The sequence below is a fragment of the Sus scrofa genome, chromosome 15 (genome assembly GCF_054392235.1).
Source record: "Sus scrofa isolate SSC_HxYL_T2T_F1_AM1 chromosome 15, Sscrofa_HxYL_maternal_Yorkshire_Landrace_v2.0, whole genome shotgun sequence".
Taxonomy (NCBI): Eukaryota; Metazoa; Chordata; class Mammalia; order Artiodactyla; family Suidae; genus Sus; species Sus scrofa.
This window is the reverse complement of record NC_139397.1, coordinates 105,849,505-105,874,570: the sequence shown is the minus strand read 5'-3', so window position 1 is coordinate 105,874,570 and position 25,066 is coordinate 105,849,505. Positions and strand designations below refer to the sequence as shown.

The following is a 25,066-nucleotide window of genomic DNA, read 5'->3' as shown; positions in this document are numbered from 1 at the left end:
GCAATAAATAACATTTAAAACTTTTCTATAAAAAGAAAGGAATAAATCTTTCATCAAAAGTATTTATGTATACTTCCGCTGTAGATGGGAAACTTGGTTCATACTCCACATTTTAAAAATGTCAAGTATAGTACTATTACTGAACAGCCAGGAAATCAATTTCTTTATCAACTTTATCGTTTCCATTTTGTTAACATTATGACAAGATTTATAATATTTTCTTAGGTTTTACAGTTCAGAAGCACTTTAACTTCTCTATGCAAAGAAACTAAGGTTTAGAGATTTAAAAATTATACAATTTATATGATGCAGCATCCTACATTTTAGTGCTATTATCTTAGTTTCCTTAAATCCATTTATAGGTAACAAAAGAAGCACTGTATTAATATTTGCAAATACACTTAACATAAAAATGATAAAAAGGTATAACTAGTAGTAAATATGTCATTGGCAAATTATGGCCATTTTAAAGTTATCACTCTAATTTTTCAGGGGATCTCAATGTCAAAGGCTCCAAAGCCCAGTTTTCTGGTGGATTTGTTTATACTCTTTCAGAGTAATCAAACTTCAGCATGCATTACTTTAACACTATGGATCTCCACAATGATGCTTAAGTAGTACTTGGTTCTATCAATTCAGGAATTACCCTTTCATATACCATTACCTATGGTCTCTTCAAAGCTAAGCATTGGTTTCATAAAACTCAGAGCAGTGCTGTCAGCACTCTAACGCTCCTGTGGTCAGCATTAACAGAACCCTTTAAGTGTCTGTGCCTTCTGTGATAGTTAACTAACAAAATGCTAAGAAAACTTTCATAGAAAAACTTGAAAAAAAGGGCCATGTACTTGGATTTTAATGTATCATGGTCTTTATTTACAACTTTATTGGCAAAAAAGAAAAGGAAAAAGTTTAAAACAGCTTAACACAGGGCACTGCAGCTGATCCTGTCAGATTAATGAAGTTCCTTTTTAATTGTCCAAAGATATACAATACTGAATCTGCATATGCAGTTTTCTTTATGAAGTACAGGCTCATATCTTAGGCAGTCTTTTAAACATATAAATACAAAGGAAATAAAATCACTCATTAAAAACTGCATTAAATGAAGGGTAATTTAAATTTATGTTGTCCTTGTAATAACACATGCCCAATGAAAATCAAAAGCTGGAAAAGCAGTTATACTTCCTACTTGAGTGGGACAGTTACAACAATCAATTATTTTCTGCAATGACCATTATATTTTTAATTTATCATGAACTACTCTGAACTTACTATGAGATGTAGCCAAAGTCAGAAGACAAGATGTAGGGAAAATATTCCTTTTTGGAGGAGAATAAGCCCTCCAGAATCAGCATGGGAAACAAAACATCCTGTTGAAGAATTCTAGGTGGAAAATAATTAATGTAGTCAATTTCAACTCATGCTGAGCTGGCTTAATTTTTTCAATGACTTGTTTGGTGTCATTCTTCTAAATCAAGTGTGTTTAATTCTTCTTCTAGTTCATCCAAATCTTCCCCCGTAAAAAGATTTTCATCAACAGGAACAGCATCGATGGCTCCATTTTCCTGTCCCTCCCCTTCGTTGTCCTCTTCCAAATCACTTCTTTCACCATTTTCAGCCTTACCTCCGGAAGCTTCACTTAATTTGTTTTCTAAAAATAAAGATTGAAATCAATAAGGCCTACAAAAAGAAAACACTAGACCATTAGCAACTGACAGTCACAGACTGATACTACTTTTTTTTTTGGTTGCACCCGTGGCATATGGAAGTTCCCAGGCCAGGGATCGAACCCATGCCACAGCAGTGACCTGAGCCACTGCAGCAAGGACACCAGATCCTTAACACTACAAGCGGACTCCTACTCTTCTTTTTTTTTTTCCTGCTTTTTAGGGCCATACCCTCAGCATATGGAGGTTCCCAGGCTAAGGGTCCAATCAGAGCTACAGCTGCCAGCCTATACCACATCTACAGCAATGCCAGATCCTTAACCCACTGACAAGGCCAGGGAACAAACCCGCCACCTCATGGTTCCTAGTTGGATTCGGTTTCCGCTGTGTCACAACAGGTACTCCTCCTACACTTTTTTCCATGAAAATCTTCCCTAAGATTACTATAACAAGAACTGATCTCTTTCTGGGCTTATTTGTATCATTTCTCAATATCTATTATAAAATATGTCTTTCATTGTAGACATCTGATTGCTTAATGGCTCATACCTTTGAGGGCAAGATTTATCTTACACAACTTTGTGTTCTCTACATGACCTAGCTGTTAGGTTTTGAAACAGTCAACTTCTACATACTGTGTGAGTAAGTGATTATGGAAGCAAAAAATATTTATTATATAAGCAGCTACTTAGCTCTTGGTTTACAAATAGTAGTTAAATCACACTAGCTGTAATGCTGTAAATGAGTGTGAATGCAGAAACATTTCATCTTGTTTCAAATTGTGAAGAAAAAAGAAAAATAAATAACCTAGGGCTCTGCAGCTACTTTTCCCTTTTCCTTTCAGGCTATCGACATGTGATGGAGAAAACAAAAATGCTGCCTTTTTTTGTTCAATGACCAATATTGAACAAAGACAATTTTTAATACCCTAATTTAAAGTTTAGTTATTTCAAACATCTCTGATGACAAATTCTTGGAGATTATAACCTCTGACGTACTTACAATTGTGTCTATTGTCACTGAAGCCCTATTTCTAAAAGCAGCAAATCAGTCTGTATATTAGGAAAATAGTCTAACAACATTCTCAGATCTCAGGAGGGCAGGCCAGTTTTTCAAGTTGTAACTTGTATTCCTTTATTGTAAAAATAAGGTTTAGCTTTTTTTCTTTCAACTTCTGCTTTGATTAGTATTCTACATTTTTCTTTCATAGTAACCGTGCCAAACTTTTACTTTTCAAACTCCTCACTTAAGGCACAATTAGATATAAATTATACTATCAAGCTTTATTTTCAAATACACCTAGCCATTCTCCTCTCCATTCTCACTCTTAACTGAACTTATTACTTATACTTCCAGATCTGGCTTCTATACCTAATATCCCCTCATGTTCAATTTTTTTTTCTCTTCTAGATCTTTTTTCTCTGACCAATAAATATATTTAGATTTATCTTATGCTAAAAAGCCCTTCTCATGACCATGTCTCCCCCTTCAACAAAGTTCTTAAGAACGAGAACTTTTTTTTCCCCAAATTCCTATATCATTGCCATTCCAATGAAAACTGTACCCTATTCCTACAACTCCTTCCCTAATCACAATTAAAGGATTATTTCTAATCCTCATCCTACTTGATTTTTCTCAAAACTCTTTTAATTTTTTCTCTGTCTCTCAGTCTCTTTACCAAGCTTTTTCTCTTTTGACTACTCTTAAAACACTGATTTTACAGCCTGTTCTAGAATGTTCTTATGTGTTGTGGGTGAGTTCATTCACTCTCAGCTATCAATGCAGATGACTTTGAAACCTTTTCCTCCTAAAAATGTCTAAACAGTAACCTAGATAATGCCACTTTTGATAACCAAAATATCTCATACTCAGTTAATGGCTTCAATATCCAACCAGATACCAATTTCCACAGTCTCCACTATTCCCTACTTTGTCTTTTTTTTTTTTTTTTTTTTGGTCTTTTCTAGGGCTGCACCTGTGGCATATGGAGGTTCCCAGGCTAGGGGTCCAATTAGAGCTGTAGCCACTGGCCTATGCCAGAGCCACAGTAACACAGGATCCGAGATGCATCTGCAACCTGTACCACAGCTCACAGCAACGCCGGATCCTTAACCCACTGAGCAAGGCCAGGGATCAAACCTGCAACCTCACGGTTCCTAGTCAGATTCGTTAACCACTGAGCCACAATGGGAACTCCCCCTACTTTCATATATGGTCAAATCACACATTTATGTTACCAGTCTGATCCCTGCAAGCATCTAAGTTTTGCCAAGCCTGATCTAACCCCCTTTACACAGTTTTTGAGTTCTTAGAATTATGCAAAAGTTAGCATACTTACCATCCTTTTCTGAAGTATATGTGCTGAATCTTTCAAGACTGGCTACAGTAATACCTGTCTCATCTACATCTCTTGGGATATACAGGCTTAAATCTATGTCATTTACGCTCACTGAATCATCAACCTTTAAAAACACATAGAAAAGAAAGTTGTTATTAATTAGAATAGTTTTCATAAATTACTTGCCTTTTACCTCTGATATTTATTTATTTTTGGCCATGCCTCAGGCATGTGAAAGTTCCCAGGCCAGGGACTGAACCTGCTCCAAAGCTTCAACCAGATCCTTAACCTGCTGAGCCACCAGGGAACTTCTGACATCTATCGTAATAAAATTAAATTATTACTACTGCCAGGTAAAAACAAATGGTTATATTGCCAAAATTTACTTCTTTTTCTAAACTTCTTAAATATTAACGCCATATCTGAAGCTTCTTCCTCTGACATCACATTTTTAAATACAGAGTATATTTTAATCTTTCAACTCAAAGACAGAAGTCAGAATGTCACGATAACCATATGAAGAACGAACAACTCTGCTAATACTAAGTCTGTCTACAACCAAATAATTCGGCTGTTGTCTCCTGTTCCCAACTCTGTACTTTTTAGTGTCTCTATCGTCTGATTTTTTTTAGAATAAAATATTAAACAAAGGCCTTTCTTCTTTTAGAAGAATAAACCATATTTTATAGCTAATACACATAAGCATATAACTATATATTAGGTACTGTCCTAAGTTCTATAGAGAACTATAAGGAAATATAAATTTATTAACTCATTTTATTCTCACAAGTACCTTGTGATGTAGGGATTATCATTACGGTTATTACGGATGAGGGTGGAGGCCTAGAGGGTAGCCAGTTTCCCAGGTTAGAGTCAGGAGTTGATCAAGGTCCCAAAGTTAACACTTTTAACTACACTGCTCTATTGGCACTCTCTAGTGTTTTCCTCAATCAACATAAGGAGATGAGGTGCCAAAGCGTCCTCTTACCTCATCACAACCTGTTCCCTGGGTGTAACGAGTATCATCTGCTTCCTCATCATCATCATCAACCAGTTCAGGACGAAATTCAAACACCTCACGACCACTGATCTATTCAGATACACACATATGTAAATTCAGGACAAAATGCAAACATCTCTTGGTCATTGATTTCAGAAATACACATAATTAAATAAGGATAAAATTTTGCATGGTCTAGAAATTGTAAGATGAAAGAAAGAATAGACAATCTATTTCAGTGAGTTTGGGACATACCACTAATGCCTTTCCTGCTTTGAAGTCTGCTTTCCTTCTTTCTATATCTTGCTCAAGTTTATCAATCTTTTCTTGTCTTTTTCTTTTCTTCCATGCAAGAAAAGATTCTAGAGTGATTTTGGTAACATTTGGACCTAGGGCAGAACGCTGCAAAGATAAAAAAGTTAATATCCCCCCAAAAGTCATATGTGATAATATCTAATAATTTTCTCTTAGTTCAATCTAGTCTTCCTTGCCTATGACTGATATGAAGACATTAAGTAAAAGATTTATCTTCATTTTATGTTGGCAGGAAGAAAATGAGTGTCCATAGATATAAAAATTTCTAAACATTATAAAATATATTATTCTTGGAGTTCCCGTCATGGTGCAGTGGTTAACGAACCTGACTAGGAACCATGAGGTTGCAGGTTTGATTCCTGGCCTTGCTCAGTGGGTTAAGGATCCGATATTGCCGTGAGCTGTGGTGTAGGTCACAGATGAGGCTTGGATCCCAAGTTGCTGTGGCTCTGGTGTAGGCCAGCGTCTACAGCTCTGATTAGACCCCTAGCCTGGGAACCTCCATATGCTGCTGGAAGTGGCCCTAGAAAAAGCAAAAAGACAAAAAAAAAAAAAAAAAATATATATATATATATATATATATAAAATATCATTCTGAATTAGAGTTCTTTTCAAAATTGAAAGTAAGATGTCACAAAAAATAGTTTTAACATTAATCAATTGCCGAAAAAATAAATATGAAAAGCACCAAGACAACATCCACGTTTCATTTGTGTTCCTCAAGAGAAAAAAAAAAAAAAAAACGAGTCAAGAGGCACCATCTGCTCCTCAGGGCCAATAATCAAGTAATAAATACACAGAAAAATAACACTTCCTGAACTCCTGGCCAGGTATACACTATTAAATAACTTTTATACACATATGTTAACATATCCATCTCCACAAGTACTTGAACAAAGGGTGATGGGAAATTTACCAAAGGTTATTAGTGACTATGTGGCAGAACTAGAAGACAAGTAGTAATCCCAAATATATCTGACTACAGAGCCCACATTTTCTATTATAGTATATTGCCTGCTATGTGCGACACCAAACAATTATGTTCTTTTAAAAACAAAGGTATATAATCTCAACATTAGATACTTACACAAATATATCTGGATTATCTAAGATAAGACAAAATAGATGCAGTTTAAAGTATACAACCCTAAATCTAGTATTTCTAATAATCTCAATATTTTTCACGTCACTGCCAGGGGTCATATTGCCAGGGGTCACATCTGCTGTCTCCGTAACCCTACCTGCTAGCTTAAAGAATAAAACCGTTGTGCTGAGCCAGAGACGGCAGCTGAAGATTCTCTTCAATGAAACTCATTCCCCTCTACCACCAAAGTGAGTGTTTTAAGTCCAAGAATAATGACAAAATATGTAATTAAAAAACTGCAGTGGAGTTGTCTACTTCCATATATGTTAATAACTGGTAAATTAGTAAAACAGTGAAAAAATAAAGACATCAAGGAAAACACTGGAAATTTCATGTTTAATTATTCTGAATAAAAATATTTTAATTCATACAAATTAAAATACCAGTACATATCAAATCTTAAATTTATTTGATATGCCAGTAGCTAGTACTTAAAAAAAACTGTTTCATAATCCTAAAATTAATGTCACTACTGGCTAACAATTACGGCTAGGTTTACCTTTTAGACATACAATAATAATCATATAAAAATTAAGGCAACTTTAAGATCATAACATTTTTTCCCTTTCCTAACAAAATGCTACTGCCCCCAAGTGGTAAATATTAGAACTTCACAATAAATATTGCTTTAGCGTTTTATGGCAGAAAAAAGATACTAGTTACCTCTCTTTCAATTAGATCTTCTAATGAAATTTCATCTTCTTTCTCTTCTTTCTTTTTATCTTTTTTCAATACAAATCCAGGAGGAAGTGCATGACGATACATGCAAATATCACCCCCTCCAGGGCATACCCAAAACCAGCCATATTTGTTGTTTTCAATAGCTTCAAGGAAATGCTTGCACACCTATAGAAATGATATTATTCACAAGTAGTGACTTAGTATGGTCATTTTCCAAGGTAAATGCTTAGGTATATAAAACAAGTATATTTTTCTTATTCACATCTTTAGACTAAACAGACTATACTACCTTTTGTACAGAAATGTATATAAATCAATCTTAAAATACTTAATACAATGATAAATTCCTTTTAGAGAAGATCAGTATGAAGTTCCTATTTCTGACACTGTCTAAGCTGAATTATACAAAAAGGATTCGTTGCCATTTAGCCTTTGTAAATGTAATCTGAAGTCTGGTTTTTAAATAGAAAAAATATAAATGTTATGAAACAACAAAATCAGTAACTGTTTTGGTTTGATCTTTCCTAAAAATTAATCACATTCAGTAAAGATATAAACACTATTTGAATTATCTGGAATTATAGTAATTTCTTACATCTAAGAGGGGAGGCAAGGTGGGTCACTGCTGTGGGGTGAGTTCATTCCCTGGCCTGAGAACTTCCATGTGCTATAAGTGCCCCCCTCCAAAAGAAGGGATGGCGTTCCTGTCATGGCTCAGTGGTTAACGAACCGACTAGTATCCATGAGGATGCAGGTTTGATCCCTGGTCTTGCTCAGTGGGTTAAGGATTCAGCATTGTTATGAGATGTGGTGTAGGCTGTAGACACGGCTCAGATCAGGCATTGCTGTAGCTGTGATGTAGGCTGGCGGCTAGAGCTCTGATTCGACCCCTAGCCTGAGAACCTCCATATGCCACAGGTGGGGCCCTAAAAAGACAAAAAGAAGAGGGAACAAGGTACAACAGGACCACAAAGAACAGTGACCCTTCAAAACATGAATAGGTGCAAGATGCAAGAAGCCTTACGTAATACACTCTACAAATAAGGAGGAAAAATTAACTACTAAGCAACATTCTTTTCCTGAAAAAACACAACAGAGGTACATAAAAGTAGTATTTAGTTTTCCTAACACAGTAAGGTTTTTCACTGTAACTGTACTACAGACAAATATATGGACATGAATTTAGGATCTGAGAAATAAATAAGCCACCAATTTTTTTTTTCTTTTTAAGGCAGCACTCTCAGCATATGGACATTCCAGGCTAGGGGTCGAATCAGAGCTATTGCTGCCAGTCTATGCTACGGCCACAGCAAAGAGGGATCTGAGCCAAGTCTGTGACCTACACCACAGCTCATGGCAACTCCAGATCGTTAACCCACTGAGCGAGGCCAGGGACTGAACCTGCATCCTCATGGATACCAGTGGGATTCATTTCTGTTGCATCACAAAGGAAACTCCAAGGCACCAATCTTTAAAAGTACATTTCCTGGAATACTAGAATCATTATGTACCAAAAACTAATTCTGTAATTCATATATAACCATATTTTCATTGTGATTTAATGTTTCCCTATCATTAAAACAGAATAAATTATGAATTGAGTGGGTTAGTTTAACAGTTCTCCCTCCATTTTGCACACAAAAAATTAAGAATGCTTATCTAAAATGAGACTGTGTTCATCCATGTTTGAGAAAGTACAACCACCTCAGAAAATGGCATCTGGTTTTCAAGATACTTTTGAACAAGAATCTAATTTTGTATAACTTACACTTGTATACATTCCAAAAACAAAGCTTGACACACCATATCTTTATGAAAAGATCCAATTTAACTTAAAGAACAATCCAGTAGAAAACAGCAGCAATATACCTTGCCACATAATTCTCCCTAATGATAAATACCACAGAGAAACTTAATTCAAGAAAAGGACATACTATTTGAGTTTTTGGTTTTTTCTTTTCCGCCTCACCGTGCTTCTTGTTCACTACTTCTTCCAGTTTTTTCTCATCCCAATTATCCATAGTATCTAAATAAAGAGATACAAAGACTAAATGCTGTAATTTTATCTATGGTTCCCAAAACACATCACATATTTCCTTACACAGGAAAGCTGTACTATAAGACTCATAACCTAACACATTTCCTTTTAAAACAATAAAGGTAGTAATAAACAGTGTTGTGAGATTATTCACCAAAATCTAAATAGTTTAGGCAAATAAGAAGATAGTATTGGAAGGAAGGGTCAGAGACAAGTAAAAAATAAGCCACTTTCACTTACTTAATAGAAGGATATAACATGACAAATTCAGATTTTATAAAAAACAACAACAATTATTCTTTAGGACATACATAGTCCTACCAAAATAGTCTTTAAACTACTAAATGTCATGGTAACAACAAACCAAAAGTAATATACATTTACTTTTAAGAAATGCCTTTTAAAAAATACCTTTTTCAAGTTCTTCATCTCTTGCATCAATGTAAACACTTCGCTTTTCACACTTTCTCTCCAGAGTCAAGTCATGAGAGAACTTACATTTATCTCCTTTAGTACACTGTCCTTGCTTGAAGAATGCACATACCACAGATTTGGGATCTGCACCTATGTCAAATGGCATACGGTATTTGTATTATAATCTGCCACATCATAAAGTATAGATAGCTTCTGAGATAGAACTACTTTTGGTTAACTTGTTATTCTCCATTCATTGGTATGAGAGGAAAATACCACATATAGGTGAATATTAAGACATTTCTTTAAAGTTCTTTCTATAGCATTTTATAACCATTTTTGTTTCTTTTCCTCTTATCAAAAGAGAGCAAGGGGTGGGAAACCAAACCAACATATAGGTGATTCTATAGTCACTTGTCTAGCTGACGTCAGTGAGATAGGAGGCAAAAGAGAAATATAAATGGAGGCATACCACCAAGAGTTTGGGAGTTACAGTTTTTACAACCATAGGTTTGCTTCGGCTACCATCAAAGATTCGATATTAGTAGACTGCCTAAATTCTTAATTTTGCCTTAAGTGCAGGGCTAATGGCCGAATATACAGAAGCATGATGACAGGATAGCTATACACATAAAGGAACTATAAGAAAGTCATTGATTAGATAATTTTGACAAAGGGAGTATCATTTTTTTTTTTTTTGTCTTTTTAGGGCCTCATCCGCGGCATATGGAGGTTCCCAGGCTAGGGGTCTAAACAGAGCTGTAGCTGCTGGCCTACACCACAGCCATAGCAATGCAGGATCTGAGCCTCGTCTGTGACCTACGCCACAGCTCATTGGCAGTGCCAGATCCATAACCCACCGAGTGAGGCCAGGGACTGAACCCACAACCTCATGGTTCCTCGTCAGATTCGTTTCCACTGCACCATGACAGGAACTCCTGGGAGTATCATTTTCATAGCAGACACAATTGGATTAAAATCTGAAGAAAACATTAACAGGTTTTTTTTTTGTTTTTTTTGTTTTTTTTTTTTGTCATTTTATGGCCGCATCTGTGGCATGTGGAAGTTCCCAAGCCAGGGGTTGAATCGGAGCTGCATCTGTGACTTACACTGGCTCCTTAACTCACTGAGAAAGGCCAGGTATTGAACTTGTGTCCTCACAGATCCTAGTCAGGTTCATTACCACTGAGCCACGATGGGAATTCCCACATTAATAATTTTAAAACATGAATTACACTTGAAAAAATAACACTTCTGAAACAAAGTTTACCTTTACTTATTTTTTGAGCAGCAACTACAGGTTTGAATAGCTCATTTAGCTCTTGCAACTCTTTCTTCTTATCATCTTTCTTCAACTTTTTTTCAGCTTCACTTTGTGCTACCTATAACATTCCCAGGTATAACACGTAAATTTGATTTCGTATAATAAAATTGTTTTCACTATACAATAATATTTATCAGTGACATAACAAAGACAATTCCATATTATATGTATAGTTCTTAATACCAGCATTACAATGGCATTTCAGTATATATTAAATGGTGTGGTTAAACTATTAAATGAAATTGCTAAATCTTGACTTTAAGAAAGAAAAATCTATATATAGTACCATGCCAAGTTAAAAGCATTTTCAAAAGTTTATAGCAGTAAGCATTTATTAAGTATATGCTACATGCCCAGCATTTTTAGCAAATGGCTCTCACCTGGGATTTTCTTCTTGTAACAACCCACTCCCCAGAAATAAGTAGGTGTATTTTGAAGATCAGATACAAATATCCTGAAATGTGCAGTCCCACGTAATAAAGAATTATACCAACCCAAACACTTATAATTACCCTTGTAGAAAAATACTGGGCTAGGTCAATGTGGGAGAGTAAACAAAACAAAACAAACATGACATGTGACATAGTTCCAGGCACACAATTTACATACCTAATATGATTAGAGGATTCATCCAAACATTTATATGTCAGGTCCTATGTTAGATGACAGGGAATACAAAGATGAAAAGACAAAGATGCTTATTTAAAGAAGCTCAGAATCTAATGGGAAGACAGACATGTCAACAGCTATAATATAATACATGGTGCTCTGGGAACAAAGAATGCCTATATGCCTAAGAAAATTAGACTGACTTTATGGATGAATTCTTTTGATGGTCAAGAAATGCAGAAACAGCCAACCAATGCAAAGATATGAACAGGTATGAGAAACAGCAATGAGAAATTTGGACTTGGACTGTATCATCAGGTGACAGTACAAGACTCAAGAATTTGAAGTATGCCAATGACATAATCAGATTGTATTTTATAAAGATCACAATGGCAACTTTGTGAAGGGTGAACTAGAAGAATGAACTCTGTGAAGGGGGGACCACGAATGAAGGCAAGGAAAATTAGAAGGCTAATCCAACTGCTGTAAGCAAGAAAGCACAAGAGCTTAAAATAAGCATTAGAAGCAAGGAATGGAGAGCTCTTAATGAGGTAGAATTGTTAGGACTATGTCACTGACTGGCCATGAAGTATAAGGGAGTCTAGGGTTATCATATGCATGGTTAGTGCTGTTAAATAAGAAAAGGAATACAGGAGGAATAGGTTTCAGGGCAGGAGGAGGAGATGAACTCAGTTTTAGACACACTGAGCATGAGATGTTTAGAAAGCATCTAGACAGAGCTATTTACAAGGCAAGTGGACATGGATCTTGATTCCTGGAGAGAGTGTCTGCTTTGACATAAAGATTTTAGAAGTAGCTGCTTTCAGATAATTAAACTTTGGGTGTGTATGAGATTATGCAAGGACAGCATAAAAAAGTGGTAAAGGAGAGAGAACACTACCCTGAAGAACACCAATATTAAAACCAACAGAACCTAAAAAACCCATTTAAGGGACAAAGAAACATCAAAGAAATCCAGGACAAAAAAGTATTAAAGGGAGAGGAAATTTTAGGAAAGGAATGGCCAAGTACTCTACTAGGGTTAAAAGCATTCTAAATCCTGACTTTGACCATATGTAGTCAGATATGTTTAAATAGAAAAATGAGGAAAAAAATTTCTAAAAAAAAATTTAAATCACTTTATTTTAAATAAATGTAATCTTTGCTCATTAGGTTCATTTCAAACATTTACGGGGCCCAGAGCAAGAGTTCAATGGAGGCCTACAAACCATTTTTTAAAATATTAATAGGTTAAAAATCAAACTAATGTTAAATAAAATATGGTTCGTACCCCTACTTGACAAACATTACCTTGGGACATGGAAGAACAGGTTCAAATTTAAAATTTAAAATATTTAGGTTCCATGGAGTTTCATACTGGAGCACAGCAATAAAGCAAGAGTCAACCCCTGGCTCCTCCTTTTCCCACCCCAAGTTTCATCCCACCACATATATGCTGGGAGGAGTAAAGCGCAGAAGAGGACACAGTATGGATCCAGGCTCTGTCCACACTTCTAGCACATACCCTTCTTTTGACTACTTCGGGCATACTGGCAACACAGTATACCCAAAGAGGGACTTGGGTTAACTGACCTTTTTAGGCCCTGAGCTACTGTGAGGAGAGCTATGTCTGGAGAGGACACAGAGTAGTCATTCTCTGCAGCGCAGGGCCCAGGGTGGGGCATCTTTTTGCCTGGCTCTAACGACAAGCCTGCTGCTCATCTCTAATGCTAAGTATGGTGGTTAGACATTTCATGTTCACAGATAAAAGTCTGGGTACCCAAGAAATTATCAAAAATGTATCATTGAATGTATTAGCAAGCCTAACAACCACAACAATTTTAGGACTTTCTCAAGTTTATGAAATCTGAAATTATCAGTCAATATACAGTCCACTGGAAGAAAAAACAGAGGAGGAACATGTTTGAAATGAATTCTTATATTATGCTAAAAGAATTACATCATCTTTTCATTTAACTACCACAGAAACCCTACAAGGGTAACTCCCCTTTCACTATACTACAAATTAGACCAGTGTCACTAAATAATTTAACATCAGGTAACAAGCAAGATAGAGGGATGCATAACTACAGTGATCTGATTCCAAGGCCTAAAAAACATTTTTATTAGCCCAAGCTACTAAATCAGTAGTGTAGAAGATCAAGTTTTTGGCTCTAATGTCAAACTGTATGTAAGAGAGAGAAAAGTGCTGAGGGCACTAATCTGTAAACAGATTTAGTAACAGAGGTTAACTATCTCAAAATATATATCCATATATTCTCAAATTAAAAAAAAGTGTTTCTGAAAGTTAAGGAAAAGGAAATAGGGTGGTGAAAAAGTACTTTTAAAAATAAAGGTCTGTGTCTATAAATTCTTAAACTCAAGAAAGTGAAAGATCTATAGAAAATGAAGAAATGAGAATAGAGATTTGAAGAAAATGATGCTAAATTTTGTGAATGAATTGCCAGTTGACAAAATAATTTCAAAATTCATATGGAAAAATAAATGCTTAAGAACAGCCAAGAAAAATAGAAAAGGAGCAACATCTGAGGGGGGAAGAACTTGCCTTAAGAGCTAACACACTATGTTACTAGCCCATTATAATAAAAAATCAATGTGATACTGGTTTAGGGAAAGAGATAATAAGTAGAAAAGAAAATCCAGATATAGAACCAAACACATATGAGACTTTAATATATGTCAAAAGGGGTATTTCAACTCAATGAGATAAAGGATGCTGGTATAAGTCACCATTCATTTAAAAGAAAATAAAATTAGTATAATATAAGTTTATGTGACAAATTATAGACTGTTGCAAATAAAATAATTGGAAAAAATCTAGGGAAAACACACATAATCTAGCAGCGGGGAGATGTTTTAACCATATAAAAGAAAAGCTAGACATATCTGACAAGACAAAAACTAAAAACTGTTGTATGGCAAAATATAACAGAAACATCACAAATTATCTATAATGTAGACGAAAGGTGTCTCTCGTAAATTGACAAGAAAAAGACAAATAACCAAAAAAGCAAAGGATCTGATAGGCAAGTCAGAGAAGTACAAATCCAAATAGCCAACAAGCATGTGAAAAGATACTCAAACTCACTAAGAGTAAGGGAAACAAAGTAAAAATGAGGTATCACTATATACTTAGATTGGAAAAGATTAAGAAGAACATTAGTACCTAAACTTAGGCATTGCAAATTAAAATGCAAAGTATTACAATCTCTATGGAAAATCACCAGGCAAATTTATTAAAATGAGAAATCCATTTCCCTTTAGAAATGTGCCACCTGATAATTTATGCTATAGAAATAAAAGCACAAATGCATATAAAAATACATATACGAGGATATTTCTTGTAGAGCTGTTCTTAATATCAGATAGCTGGAACTAAAGTGATTACTGATAAATGGTGAAATGGATGGATACAGTACATCTATCTCACAGAATAGTATGCAGCCATTACAATTAAGAGCTATATCAAAATGGTTTGGAGGAATATTTAAAAGATATTGCTGAGTTACAAAGGCAAGATACAGGAAAATTTATAGAGTAGAACTCCATCTTGAAACACAATATCAAACTTTTTATCTGCAACAATGCTGTATTAAATACATGAAGAAAATGCAAAAATTTAAGTTATTTACCTGACGTGGATTTTGTTGACCAAATTTAACTTGATGAGTGACGGCCTTGATAAATTTTTGTTGCTTTGCTCCTTTCTTATTCTTTAGACCAAAAGTTTTATCCTAAATGAGAGAAGGTATTGAAATACTTAGCAATTTGTATTAATTTCTTATCTGTTTTTTCAGTCACATCTAAAAATCATTCTTTCACATACTTATTGGCAAGATAATTATTCTTTCTTTCTGCTATACAGACATGCAAAACACTAAAACGTATGACCTCAAAACATCACCTGGAATTCTTTAGGATTCAATGCATACTTATCACATCACATTAAACTTGCTACTCTATGATGCTTTTTCTAAATTATGCTTTGGAATATCAGTATGACAATATGCACAGAGCTGTTACATTAGGATAATTAGTTCAATAGTGAAATAAGCTCAGGAAAATACTTGTTTAACAGGGTTTTTCATTCTTCCTTTTTTTAATGGCCACACCCAAGGCATATAGAAGCTCCTGGGCCAGGGACTGAACCCGAGCTGCAGCTGAAGGACACCAGATCCTTTAACCTACTGCACCAGGCCAGATATTGAACCCATACCTCTACAGTGACCTGAGCCACTGCAGTTGGATTCTTAACCCACTGTGCCAAAGCAGAAACTCCTCAGGGCTTTTCATTCTTAAGCCAAGATATCGGAGAGCCTTTACTAGAGAGGATATGGTAGGCAACAATCCCAAATCTCATTTTATCCCAGAAAGCATTTTTCTCAGAGTATCCTGAAGAATTATGAAACTATTGGAACACACTCTGGGAAATACTGCATAAGAAGATGCATTAAGTTCTGGATTTTTTTGGGGGGGTAGAGTTACCTTCTCAAAACAAATTTAAACAACTCAAACTCTAATATATATATATTACTAGCAGCTGCTAAAATGAAAATATTAAAATTGAAGCATACCTAACTAAAAAGCAACATTTTAAATTTGGTATATTATTAAACGGTAATTTGAGAATGCTATTAATACAACAGCAGCTATCACTTATGGAATACTCATTAAGTACAAGGCACTAACGGTGGTCTTCATCTACTCATTCATATTTATTAAGTATGAAGTACAAAAACATTTAGAAGCCACTGCACAAAGTACTTTTAGGGGTTGCAGTAGGTTGAATTGTGTCCCCCCATAATTCATTTCTACTCAGACCTGAGAATGTGACTTTATTTTCAAACAGGTCTTTGCAGCTATAATAAATTAAGATGAAGTTGCACTGGATTACAATGGGCCCTGAATCTAATGACTGGTACCTTTATAAGAAGAGGAAAGGGCACACAGATATAGAAGCAATGTGAAGTAAGAGACAGAGATATTGGAGTGGCACAGCCACCAGCCAAAGACTGCCAGAAGCCACTAGAAACCAGGAAAAGGCAAGGTTAGATTCTCCCCCTAGAGTTTTTCGAGGGAGCATACTCTGCCTGCCCTTGATTTCAGATTTCTAGCCTCCACATCTGTGAAAGAATCAATTTCTGCTGTTTCAAGTCACCTGGTTGGTAGTAATTTGTTATGGCAGCCCTAGGAAACTAACAAGAGAAAGCTTGATCCAGTAAGCTTCACTCTTAGGTGAACAGGTGGCAAGACTGTCAGGAAACCACCAAACACTGGTCTTTTTTCCTGTCTTCTGGTTCTCTGGAGAGGGATCCTCTAACTACAAGAATAAGCTTGGTTAAAGGACTGGAGAAAAGGGCTGGTGGGAGAATGTGCCTTAGTTTACTGCACAGAGAGTTCTCCTTAGTGTCATTTTCAGGTTCACATTTTAACCACGCCCCTTATATCCTTTGTGCCTAGTTACAGAAGCTGAGAGGCCTGATTTATCCATGTCCCCTTTCTTGCAGAGATAATAACTGTAAGCTACTTGTATACTTCTAAACTCCCAGTTTTCAGCCTTCTGCATTACCTACTACCTCCCATTGTCAAGCTTTTCCAGAATTTTGCAGAGCAGATCTACTTGATTCTAAATGGTACACTTCTAGGTGGACACTTAGGCCTGACTGCTCTGCTCTACTTAGCCAGTTAACCAACTTCACTATCAATCTTCTTATGCTGAAGTTCAAAAATTATAGATGCCTCCTAATTTTAAGATGGAGTATATATCTCTTTCTCATTCTCTTGTTTATAACTGGTGGGTTTCAGCAAGGAAGAGGCAAAAAGGTCTTAACTGTTGAAAGTCACCTGAGATCCTCTGAGAGGCATTTAGTCTGAAATAAATTAACTGGCTACTTTAAAGCCTTCATTTTGGTTATTACTTCCAAGAAAAGGGTTACAGGAAGAAAATACTCTAACTAAAGCAGAGATATATACCTATGTGGACGAGCTGAAAATGGAAAAAAAAAAACTAATAAAACATCTTTCAATGTTAAGATTGCAAAGTTCAAGAGGGTTTTCGCTCTAAAAGGTTATTTCTCATTGGGAAGTTTCTCTTTATTCACCACATCTATATCCATTCATACATCCAAACTTTAGTTTCCCCTACTTAAGTGCCTATGTCTTAATATTGCATCATGTTACAGAATTCTGTATGAATTTCCTATAGCCTATGCATATTAAAAAAAAAAAAAAAGGTAGTAGGAGGCACATATAAGCTGATATTCTCTGCACTGAGTTTTTTTTTATGGCTGGCTTCTCCTGCTTTTTGAGAAAAGAGAGTTTAACATTCAATCCAATTAGAAGAGAAGATGGTCAAGGGTAAAGTGACATATGGAGACATGATCCTATGCAGCAACCAGGTGTGAAATTCCTTACTTTCCTTTTACAAAAAGTGAGGTCTCCTGGGGTGGGGGGCAGGGGAAGGAAAACTCTAGATAAAAATATCAGGTTCAAAGTGCAACACCATCTACATATGACTCACCAAAAGCATATCTGGAGTTCAACTCATGCACCATATGTAACTATACAGAAGAAGCAAATTGAATAAACAAGACCAAATAACAAGGTAGATACTGACATATGAAAACTTAGAAAAGAAAAAAGCCCTCTAAGGGGAAAAAAAAAGTACTCATAACAACAGCTTCTGGTAGAGTTGTATAAACTCTAGCTCCCAGAAGAAAAAGTTTTCCAGGTTTAATTACACTGATTTAGCATATAATTAACCAGTCTAAAGAGATAATGAGTTGTGTTTTGAAAGTCTCTAATTAGGTTAGGGCTTGGAAATCACTAATTTTTTCTAGAGATAAGGGACACTTATTTATCTAGTATTCAGTAAATAAACTCTTGAATATAAAGTAAAGCTGAATCCTCTTAACAGTCCTATGATGTACTATTGTATCATTCTGTAAATGTGGATATGAAACCCAGAATGTTCAACAACTCTTTTGAAATTTCATTGCGGATAAGGGGCAGCCTGTATAGTGTAATGATTTGAGATTATAAACTCTGGAGTCAGATAGTTCAAGTTCTAATCCCAAAAAGAACTGGGCAAATTACCCCTTTTTTCCCAGTTTTCTTATTTGTAAGGTGGATATCACTCTAACCTCTTGGGATCATTGTGAAAATCAAAGATTTACTACAAAGAGGCAAGCACAATGGTTAAAGGCAAGGACTGTGGAGCCAGACTTCCTGGATTTAAATCCTAACTCTGTCATTTGTCATCGTAGTGACCTTGGGCAAGTTATTTAATTTGTTTCTCTTTCCTCAATTGCAAAAAAGAGGTAATAACACTTCTCAGAGAATTAAAGAAGTTGTGCAAATTCATCACTTGTAAATGACTTGTTTCTCTTCTTTCCCCAAAATACTGAGAATTTTGTCTGGCCAAGTGATATATGAACCAACGTATATTTGACTCCAAGCAAAGGACTTGTTCTTTCCACCATGAAAAACTATATCCCAGAGAAAGCTACTTAGGTTATTGGGTCAGTTGGTACACAAAAAGTATACCAACAGTACTTCTTGAAAATAGGATAGTTTGCAATTCAGCTTTCCCCCTTTTTCTTGAGTTTAGGACAGATCTTCACCTAAGGATTAACCTGGATTTAAGGGTTAAAGGATATAAGATGAAAAGACCGGAAGTTACATTCTACCCCAAATTATGGTTAAAATAAACCTAGGGAAACAGTGGTCCTCATTAGATTAATAACGTCCCAAAGGTTAGGTAACAAGAAAGGCACAGTATGTGTTTCAGAATTGGGAAGTTAAATACAAAGGGGTTTAGAAAATAGGCAGTAATTCTAGAAAAAAGATGGCTTCAGGAGGCTCCAAAAGCCTTAAAACAGAGTGAACTCCAGACTTCACTTATAATCGACACTTTCTCCCCCTTCCCTGTAATCCTGCTTTTAAGTAATTCTGCTTCTTTTATGGGCTAGCCTCCACTCCTTAAAATAAAATGTTTAAAAAAATGAAGAGGCTGGGAGAGCAGGTTAATACTGAACAGTACTCCAAGATAACTGGAGTCTTCCTTTTGGAACACTAGGCTAAGCAAAGGCTAGCACTGTTTTACTCATGAGTCAGTCCCTTCCCCCTAAACGCACTGTTTTTGTTGTCTGTCCATTCAATGGCTATTGTGTTGCTGGTAATTCAACTACAAGCAATCAGTTGACCTTATCTGAAGTTTTCCACTGGCAACAAGAATCATTTCTCTTTCCCCATCCTTTACACGATTGGGTCCTGGAGTTCCCGTCGTGGCACAGTGGTTAACAAATCCAACTAGGAACCATGAGGTTGTCGGTTCGATCCCTGCCCTTGCTCAGTGGGTTAAAGATCCGGCGTTGCGGTGAGCTGTGATGTAGCCTGCAGACGTGGCTCGGATCCTGCGTTGTGTGGCTCTGGCGTAGGCCAGAGGTTACAGCTCCAATTTGACCCCTGGCCTGGGAACCTCCATATGCCGCAGGAGTGGCCCAAGAAAAGACACACACACACACACACACACACAAAAAAGACACGGTTACACGACTGGGTCCTATGCCTATAGATCTCAATTACTACTTTCTTGCTGCTACAGGTCTTTAGCTGGATGTCCTAAATCCAGATTACTTCCCCCTTTCCATTACTAAAACTTGCACTTCCTAAAGCTGACTTCAGTTTATTAAATTTTAGCCAAAAGAAAGTGAATGGTATATGCCATCTGAGACAACTGTGTGAATGTTTAATAGAATAACCCTTTTTGATATACTCATTTCAGAAATAAAATACTTATAAACGCAAATGAACCCATGAAAATTTTCGTGAGTTTAAACAGAGAAAATTTCATGAGTTTAAATAGGGAAATAAAAAATAAATAAGGAAATTATTTCAAGCGACAGAAAGTACATACTGTATAAATAGTGCTGGTCAGTCTGATTATTTCCCCTAACTAGTTCTTACTTATAATATTAATAAATTAACAACAGCTGCCATTTACTGAACATATACCATGTCAGGTACTTTACATATGCCATCTCGTTTTAACCCCAAACTCTGTAATCTAGAAATTAGCTCCATTTTGCTAATGAGAAACTGGTTCAAATTGGTCATGTAACTGGCCTAAAACTAGAGTTTGAAATTTTAATGTGAGATGAATTCTGGCTCCAAGGTGATATTTCTTTCATTAAATTATACTGCCTCTCATGCCTCTTTTTACTTGCTTAAGAGTTATCAAAAGCTAACTGTTGTTTTTCTAAAATAAGTGTTTATGGTGGTGGCAATGGAAACAACAGAGGTATAGATGTAAGTAGTACAACCACTTATTTTAACGTCTCTTCCAAAGTGCTGCTTAAAAGCATATATTCTACTTAACTATCAATTTTTGGTGAACTTAGAATTTGAGGACATATTTTTTTTTTCTCTTTTTTTGGCCACACCTGCAGCATATGGAAATTCCTGGGCCAAGGACTGAATCTGAGCCAGAGCTGTGACCTATGCCACAGCTGCAGCAATTCATGATCCTTAACCTCCCGTGCTGGGCCAGGGATCAAACCAGTGCCTCCCCAGGAACTAGCCAGATCATTAATTCACTGCTCCAAATCGGAAACTCCAGGACATATTTCTTTCTTTCTTTTTTTTTTTTTTTTGTCTTTTCTAGGGCCGCACCCGAGGCTTATGGAGGTTCCCAGGCTAGGGGTCGAATTGGAGCTGTAGCCACTGGCCTACGCCAGAGCCACAGCAACACAGGATCCCAGGCGCATCTGCGACCTACACCACAGCTCATGGCAACGCCAGATCCTTAACCCACTGAGCAAAGCCAGGAACTGAACCAGTAACCTCATGGTTCCTAGTCGGATTCATTAACCACTGAGCCACGAGGGGAACTCCCCAGGACATAGTTCTATAAAATCTTCAAAAATTAACAAGTCTCGGAAATAAGTATTAGCCTTTTGTATGTCAAAATATAGTATATGATGGTATAATTTTTCCACAAAAATTACGCTCATAAAAATCAATAACCAGTATGAGCTAGGTTTCAATTACATTCATTACAAGTCTGTCACAAAATATATTTTACTTCACTGAAAACAGAACTATCATATGACCCTGCAATTCCACTCCTGGGTATATACCCCCACAAAGCAAAAACACTTATTTGAAAAGATACATTCACCACAACGTTCACACTAGCTTTATTTATATTTGCCAAGATAGGGAAACAACCTAAGTGTCTATCAATAGATGAGTGGACAAAGATGCGGAACACACACACACACACACACACACACACACTCACACACACTCCATGGAATACTACTCAGCCAAAAAAAGGAATGAAATTTTGTCATTTGCAGCAACATGGATGGACTTGTAGGGCATTATACTAAAGGAAATAAGTTAGAAAAAGATAAATATTGCATGGTATTACTTAGAAATGGAATCTAAAAAATACAACAAACTAGTAAAGGTAACAGAAGAAGCAGACTCACAGAAACAGAGAACAAACTAGTGGTTACTAGAGTGTGTGTCTGCGTGTGTGGCGGGGGACAATATAGGGGTGAGAGAGTGGGAGGTACAAACTATTGGGTATAAGAGGCTCAAGGATGTACTGTACAAGACAGGGAATAGAGCCAATATTTTATAATAATTGTAGATGGAAGCCTTTAAAAACTGCATTAAAAAGTAAAATATTTAAAACAATTTTCAAAAGTATACATTTTACTTCATTTAACTTTTAAAGGCTCTGGTAATAAAAATCCTTTCTAGCATTCAAAACTGTAGAAATCTATACATAAACTGATAAAGTACCATTCTGGATGAAGTCTGATTGAAGAGCTGAGAGCTAAGCCTGCTTTAACTGTCCTCAAGCCCTTGCAACAGTCATTGAGACATGCTACAGCTCTAGGCATGTTAAAAAAAAAAAGTCACCTATAGTACTGAATAAAATGGTCATAGTTATACTGTTGGCTAACCAAGCTGGATAATACAATATTCTCTATAAATCTAGTTTCACAAAAAATGATATAACTTAACCTACAATTTACAATATTGTCCTACCTCTCTGGTAGGACACACACATCTCTGTGCACACATCCATGCAGCACACTACCATTTAAAAACATTTACTATCATACAAAAAAAAAAAGTCATTCACCACATATGTTAATTGGGGTGGGCTTCTGTTAAAATTTTTTTGGCTGGTTAAAGACTATGCTGATTATTTTGCATTTTTCTTTGGTTAAGGCTTCTTAATGAAACTGAAGTCCCTTTCTCTTTACTTAAAAATAACATTGTCATAAGATGGAGCCATTATATATTTAACATTTTTAATTGATGGGATGTTATAAATACTTTCATGTACAATTCCTTAAAACAAAAATAAATATTTATTTAAAAGTAAAAGCAACTGTAAATAGATAAAACTAGATAATGCATACATTATGCTTTAAATTGTCATGTACCATTTAATTTCACATCTACAGGGAAGTTTTACTTTGCATTGTAATCTAACATGTTAATTCAACACTCAGTAAAGGAAGCTGACAAGTAAAATGTCGTCCCTAAAATGCCCTTGGTTTATGCAGCACCAAATGCCATCGGATCACCATCCTCAGAAATCTACTAAAGTGCCAGGAATCTAGACTGTTCAAAAAGGTGATCAGAGATGGTAGGGTGAAAATCATTTTGTTTCCATATCTCTGGTTATGCTACTTCATGACAGTCCTAAATAGCACAAACTGGCAATAAGAATACAGGTTCTGAATAAGAGTTGAACTTGGCCAAGGCTACTAGAATTCTAAATAATCATGTTAGTTAAATCCAATTAGCAGAATTTTAATTATTCAGATAAACCTTATGCAGGAAAACCGTCATGGATTTTCCAATTACTTCTAACGCCCAAGAAAAACTATTTTTATTAGAAGCATTAAAATAGCAGAATTGAGAGAAGAAATATCTTGTTGAGGGCTATAACACTTTTATGGAATCTCAAAGACCGTTCACTCTCTTAAGGAAACTCACTGATACAGTCTTTGGAAGGCAAATATAAAACACTTGAGAACAATATTTGAGAACGTCAATAGCGTTCCTCTGCCATTAAAGGGCAACAGGTTCAGCGCACTAAAAGAATGTGTATGTGTGTGTGTGTGTCATAAAAAACAAATTCGGGTACAGCACTCAACATAGCCACTGACATCTACGTAACCTCTCAAACATCATTCGATTTAATCTCAAAATCTGTGACAAGCGCAGTGTACAAAATAGGGCTGCAACACGAGAGAAAACTCCTTTCTTTATATAAGTTGAAACAGTTTAGAGATGAATAGAAAACGTCCACGAAAAAGTAATTTATTGGCTTGAAAGAAGTAACTACTTCTCCCAGGTGACGGGTAAAGAAAAAAGGAACACAAAGGCTCGTAATGAATCCGCCTTTCAGAAAGAATCTGTAAGAGCCAATTAAACGTATTTTTTAAAAACAAGCCTTGGAATCGTCTTCAATTTTGATGACTAGCGAAGGACATAACCCTGTGACAGGTAACGGGCGGGGGGAAGGGGGTCTTTCCGCCTCACATTCTGTGAGGACGGCTGTGTAGCCGAAGCAAAGGTTGGGTGCAGGGGCGCCAAGAGCGTCACTATAGCGACGAGAGGCAGCGAGCGTCATCAAGGGGCTGGAGAAGGGGCAGTGGGCCACACAGACTCAAAGGGAGGGGCACGTGGCCCCGGAAGACGCGAACAGGAGCCGGCGAGCAGAGAACCGAGAGGCTGCTTTCCTGAGGGCTCGCGGCGTGAGTGGGGGTGGGGGCGGATACTCACTTCGATAATCTTCTCCTTTTTTTTCTGCTCCGCCTTTTTGCTGCCCCCGGCCTGCGCCTGTTTCTTGGGGGGCATTGCGGAGATAGGTGGCACTGGCCAGACTTGAGCGCAGTGGACACCGTCAGCGACTCTGGCCCCGCGGTAGGAGGAGGAAGACGCGCGCCGCCTTCGCCGCCGCACCGCACGGAAAGCTAGTCGCTCACTCGCTGCTGAAATGCGGCCTTTGCGACAGGTCGATGCTGCGGAGCATTGTGGGTAGCGAGGAGCAGAGGCCGGAAGCGGAGCTGCGCGTGCGCTTCTGCCCCGGCAAGCCAGGAGGGGGCCGGGTTTGGACGTGGGAAAATGACTACGCGTCACGCGTCATGTGGCGCCCCCACTTGGCCTTTTCTTGTTTGTGGCAGGCCGGATAATGGTTGCGGCGAACGGGTTGGAGCTCATTGCGCTTGTGTTCTCCTCATGCAGTGTTTTGCTGAGGATGTGTACATCTTCGCCTCAGTTAGTGGTCGCCTGTACTATCCCCATTCTGTGTGACCACTGAGCAGCCACAGCAACGCCAGAGTACCCAGTTACTTTCTTCTCGTGCCCAGGTGGGGCAGGGCTGGCCTGCCAGCAAGTGTGGCGTGTTTCAAGTTACTGTGAAGGCTTATGAAAAAATGGAAAAAGTATGCTTTTGTTTAAAGAGTCCCTGGGATGGCT

General features: G+C 36.9%; 1 protein-coding gene across 3 annotated transcripts; it reads right to left on the bottom strand.

Annotated features, from left to right (window-relative positions):
* Positions 1 to 849: 849 nt before the first annotated feature.
* On the bottom strand, positions 850 to 24,555 carry ZC3H15 (zinc finger CCCH-type containing 15). 3 transcript variants are annotated; one of them, NM_001444698.1, is made up of 10 exons: positions 24,371 to 24,555; positions 15,184 to 15,285; positions 10,868 to 10,979; positions 9,595 to 9,747; positions 9,080 to 9,171; positions 7,128 to 7,310; positions 5,261 to 5,407; positions 4,994 to 5,095; positions 4,006 to 4,129; positions 850 to 1,651 (listed from the first exon to the last, which is right to left on the bottom strand). In NM_001444698.1, exons 1-10 carry the CDS (start codon positions 24,443 to 24,445, stop codon positions 1,461 to 1,463), a joined length of 1,281 nt encoding a protein of 426 aa, NP_001431627.1. In that variant the 5' UTR covers positions 24,446 to 24,555; the 3' UTR covers positions 850 to 1,460. The 3 variants fall into 3 exon arrangements, 1 of the variants encoding a protein (NP_001431627.1); XR_014828741.1 differs by having other exon boundaries at positions 851 to 1,651; positions 5,261 to 5,811; positions 6,335 to 7,310; positions 24,371 to 24,513; XR_014828742.1 differs by lacking the exons at positions 4,006 to 4,129; positions 4,994 to 5,095; positions 5,261 to 5,407 and having other exon boundaries at positions 851 to 3,666; positions 5,843 to 7,310; positions 24,371 to 24,513.
* Between the last annotated feature and the right edge of the window lie 511 nt (positions 24,556 to 25,066).

Coding starts and splice junctions, on each gene's coding strand:
- ZC3H15 (NM_001444698.1), bottom strand. CDS start 24,445: ATGCCCCCCAAGAAACAGGCGCAGGCCGGGGGCAGCAAAAAGGCGGAG. Junction 10,980..15,183: donor GTCAACAAAATCCACGTCAG/GTAAATAACTTA, acceptor GGAATGTTATAG/GTAGCACAAAGTGAAGCTGA. Junction 4,130..4,993: donor AGGGAACAGGTTGTGATGAG/GTAAGAGGACGC, acceptor GTGTTTTTAAAG/GTTGATGATTCAGTGAGCGT.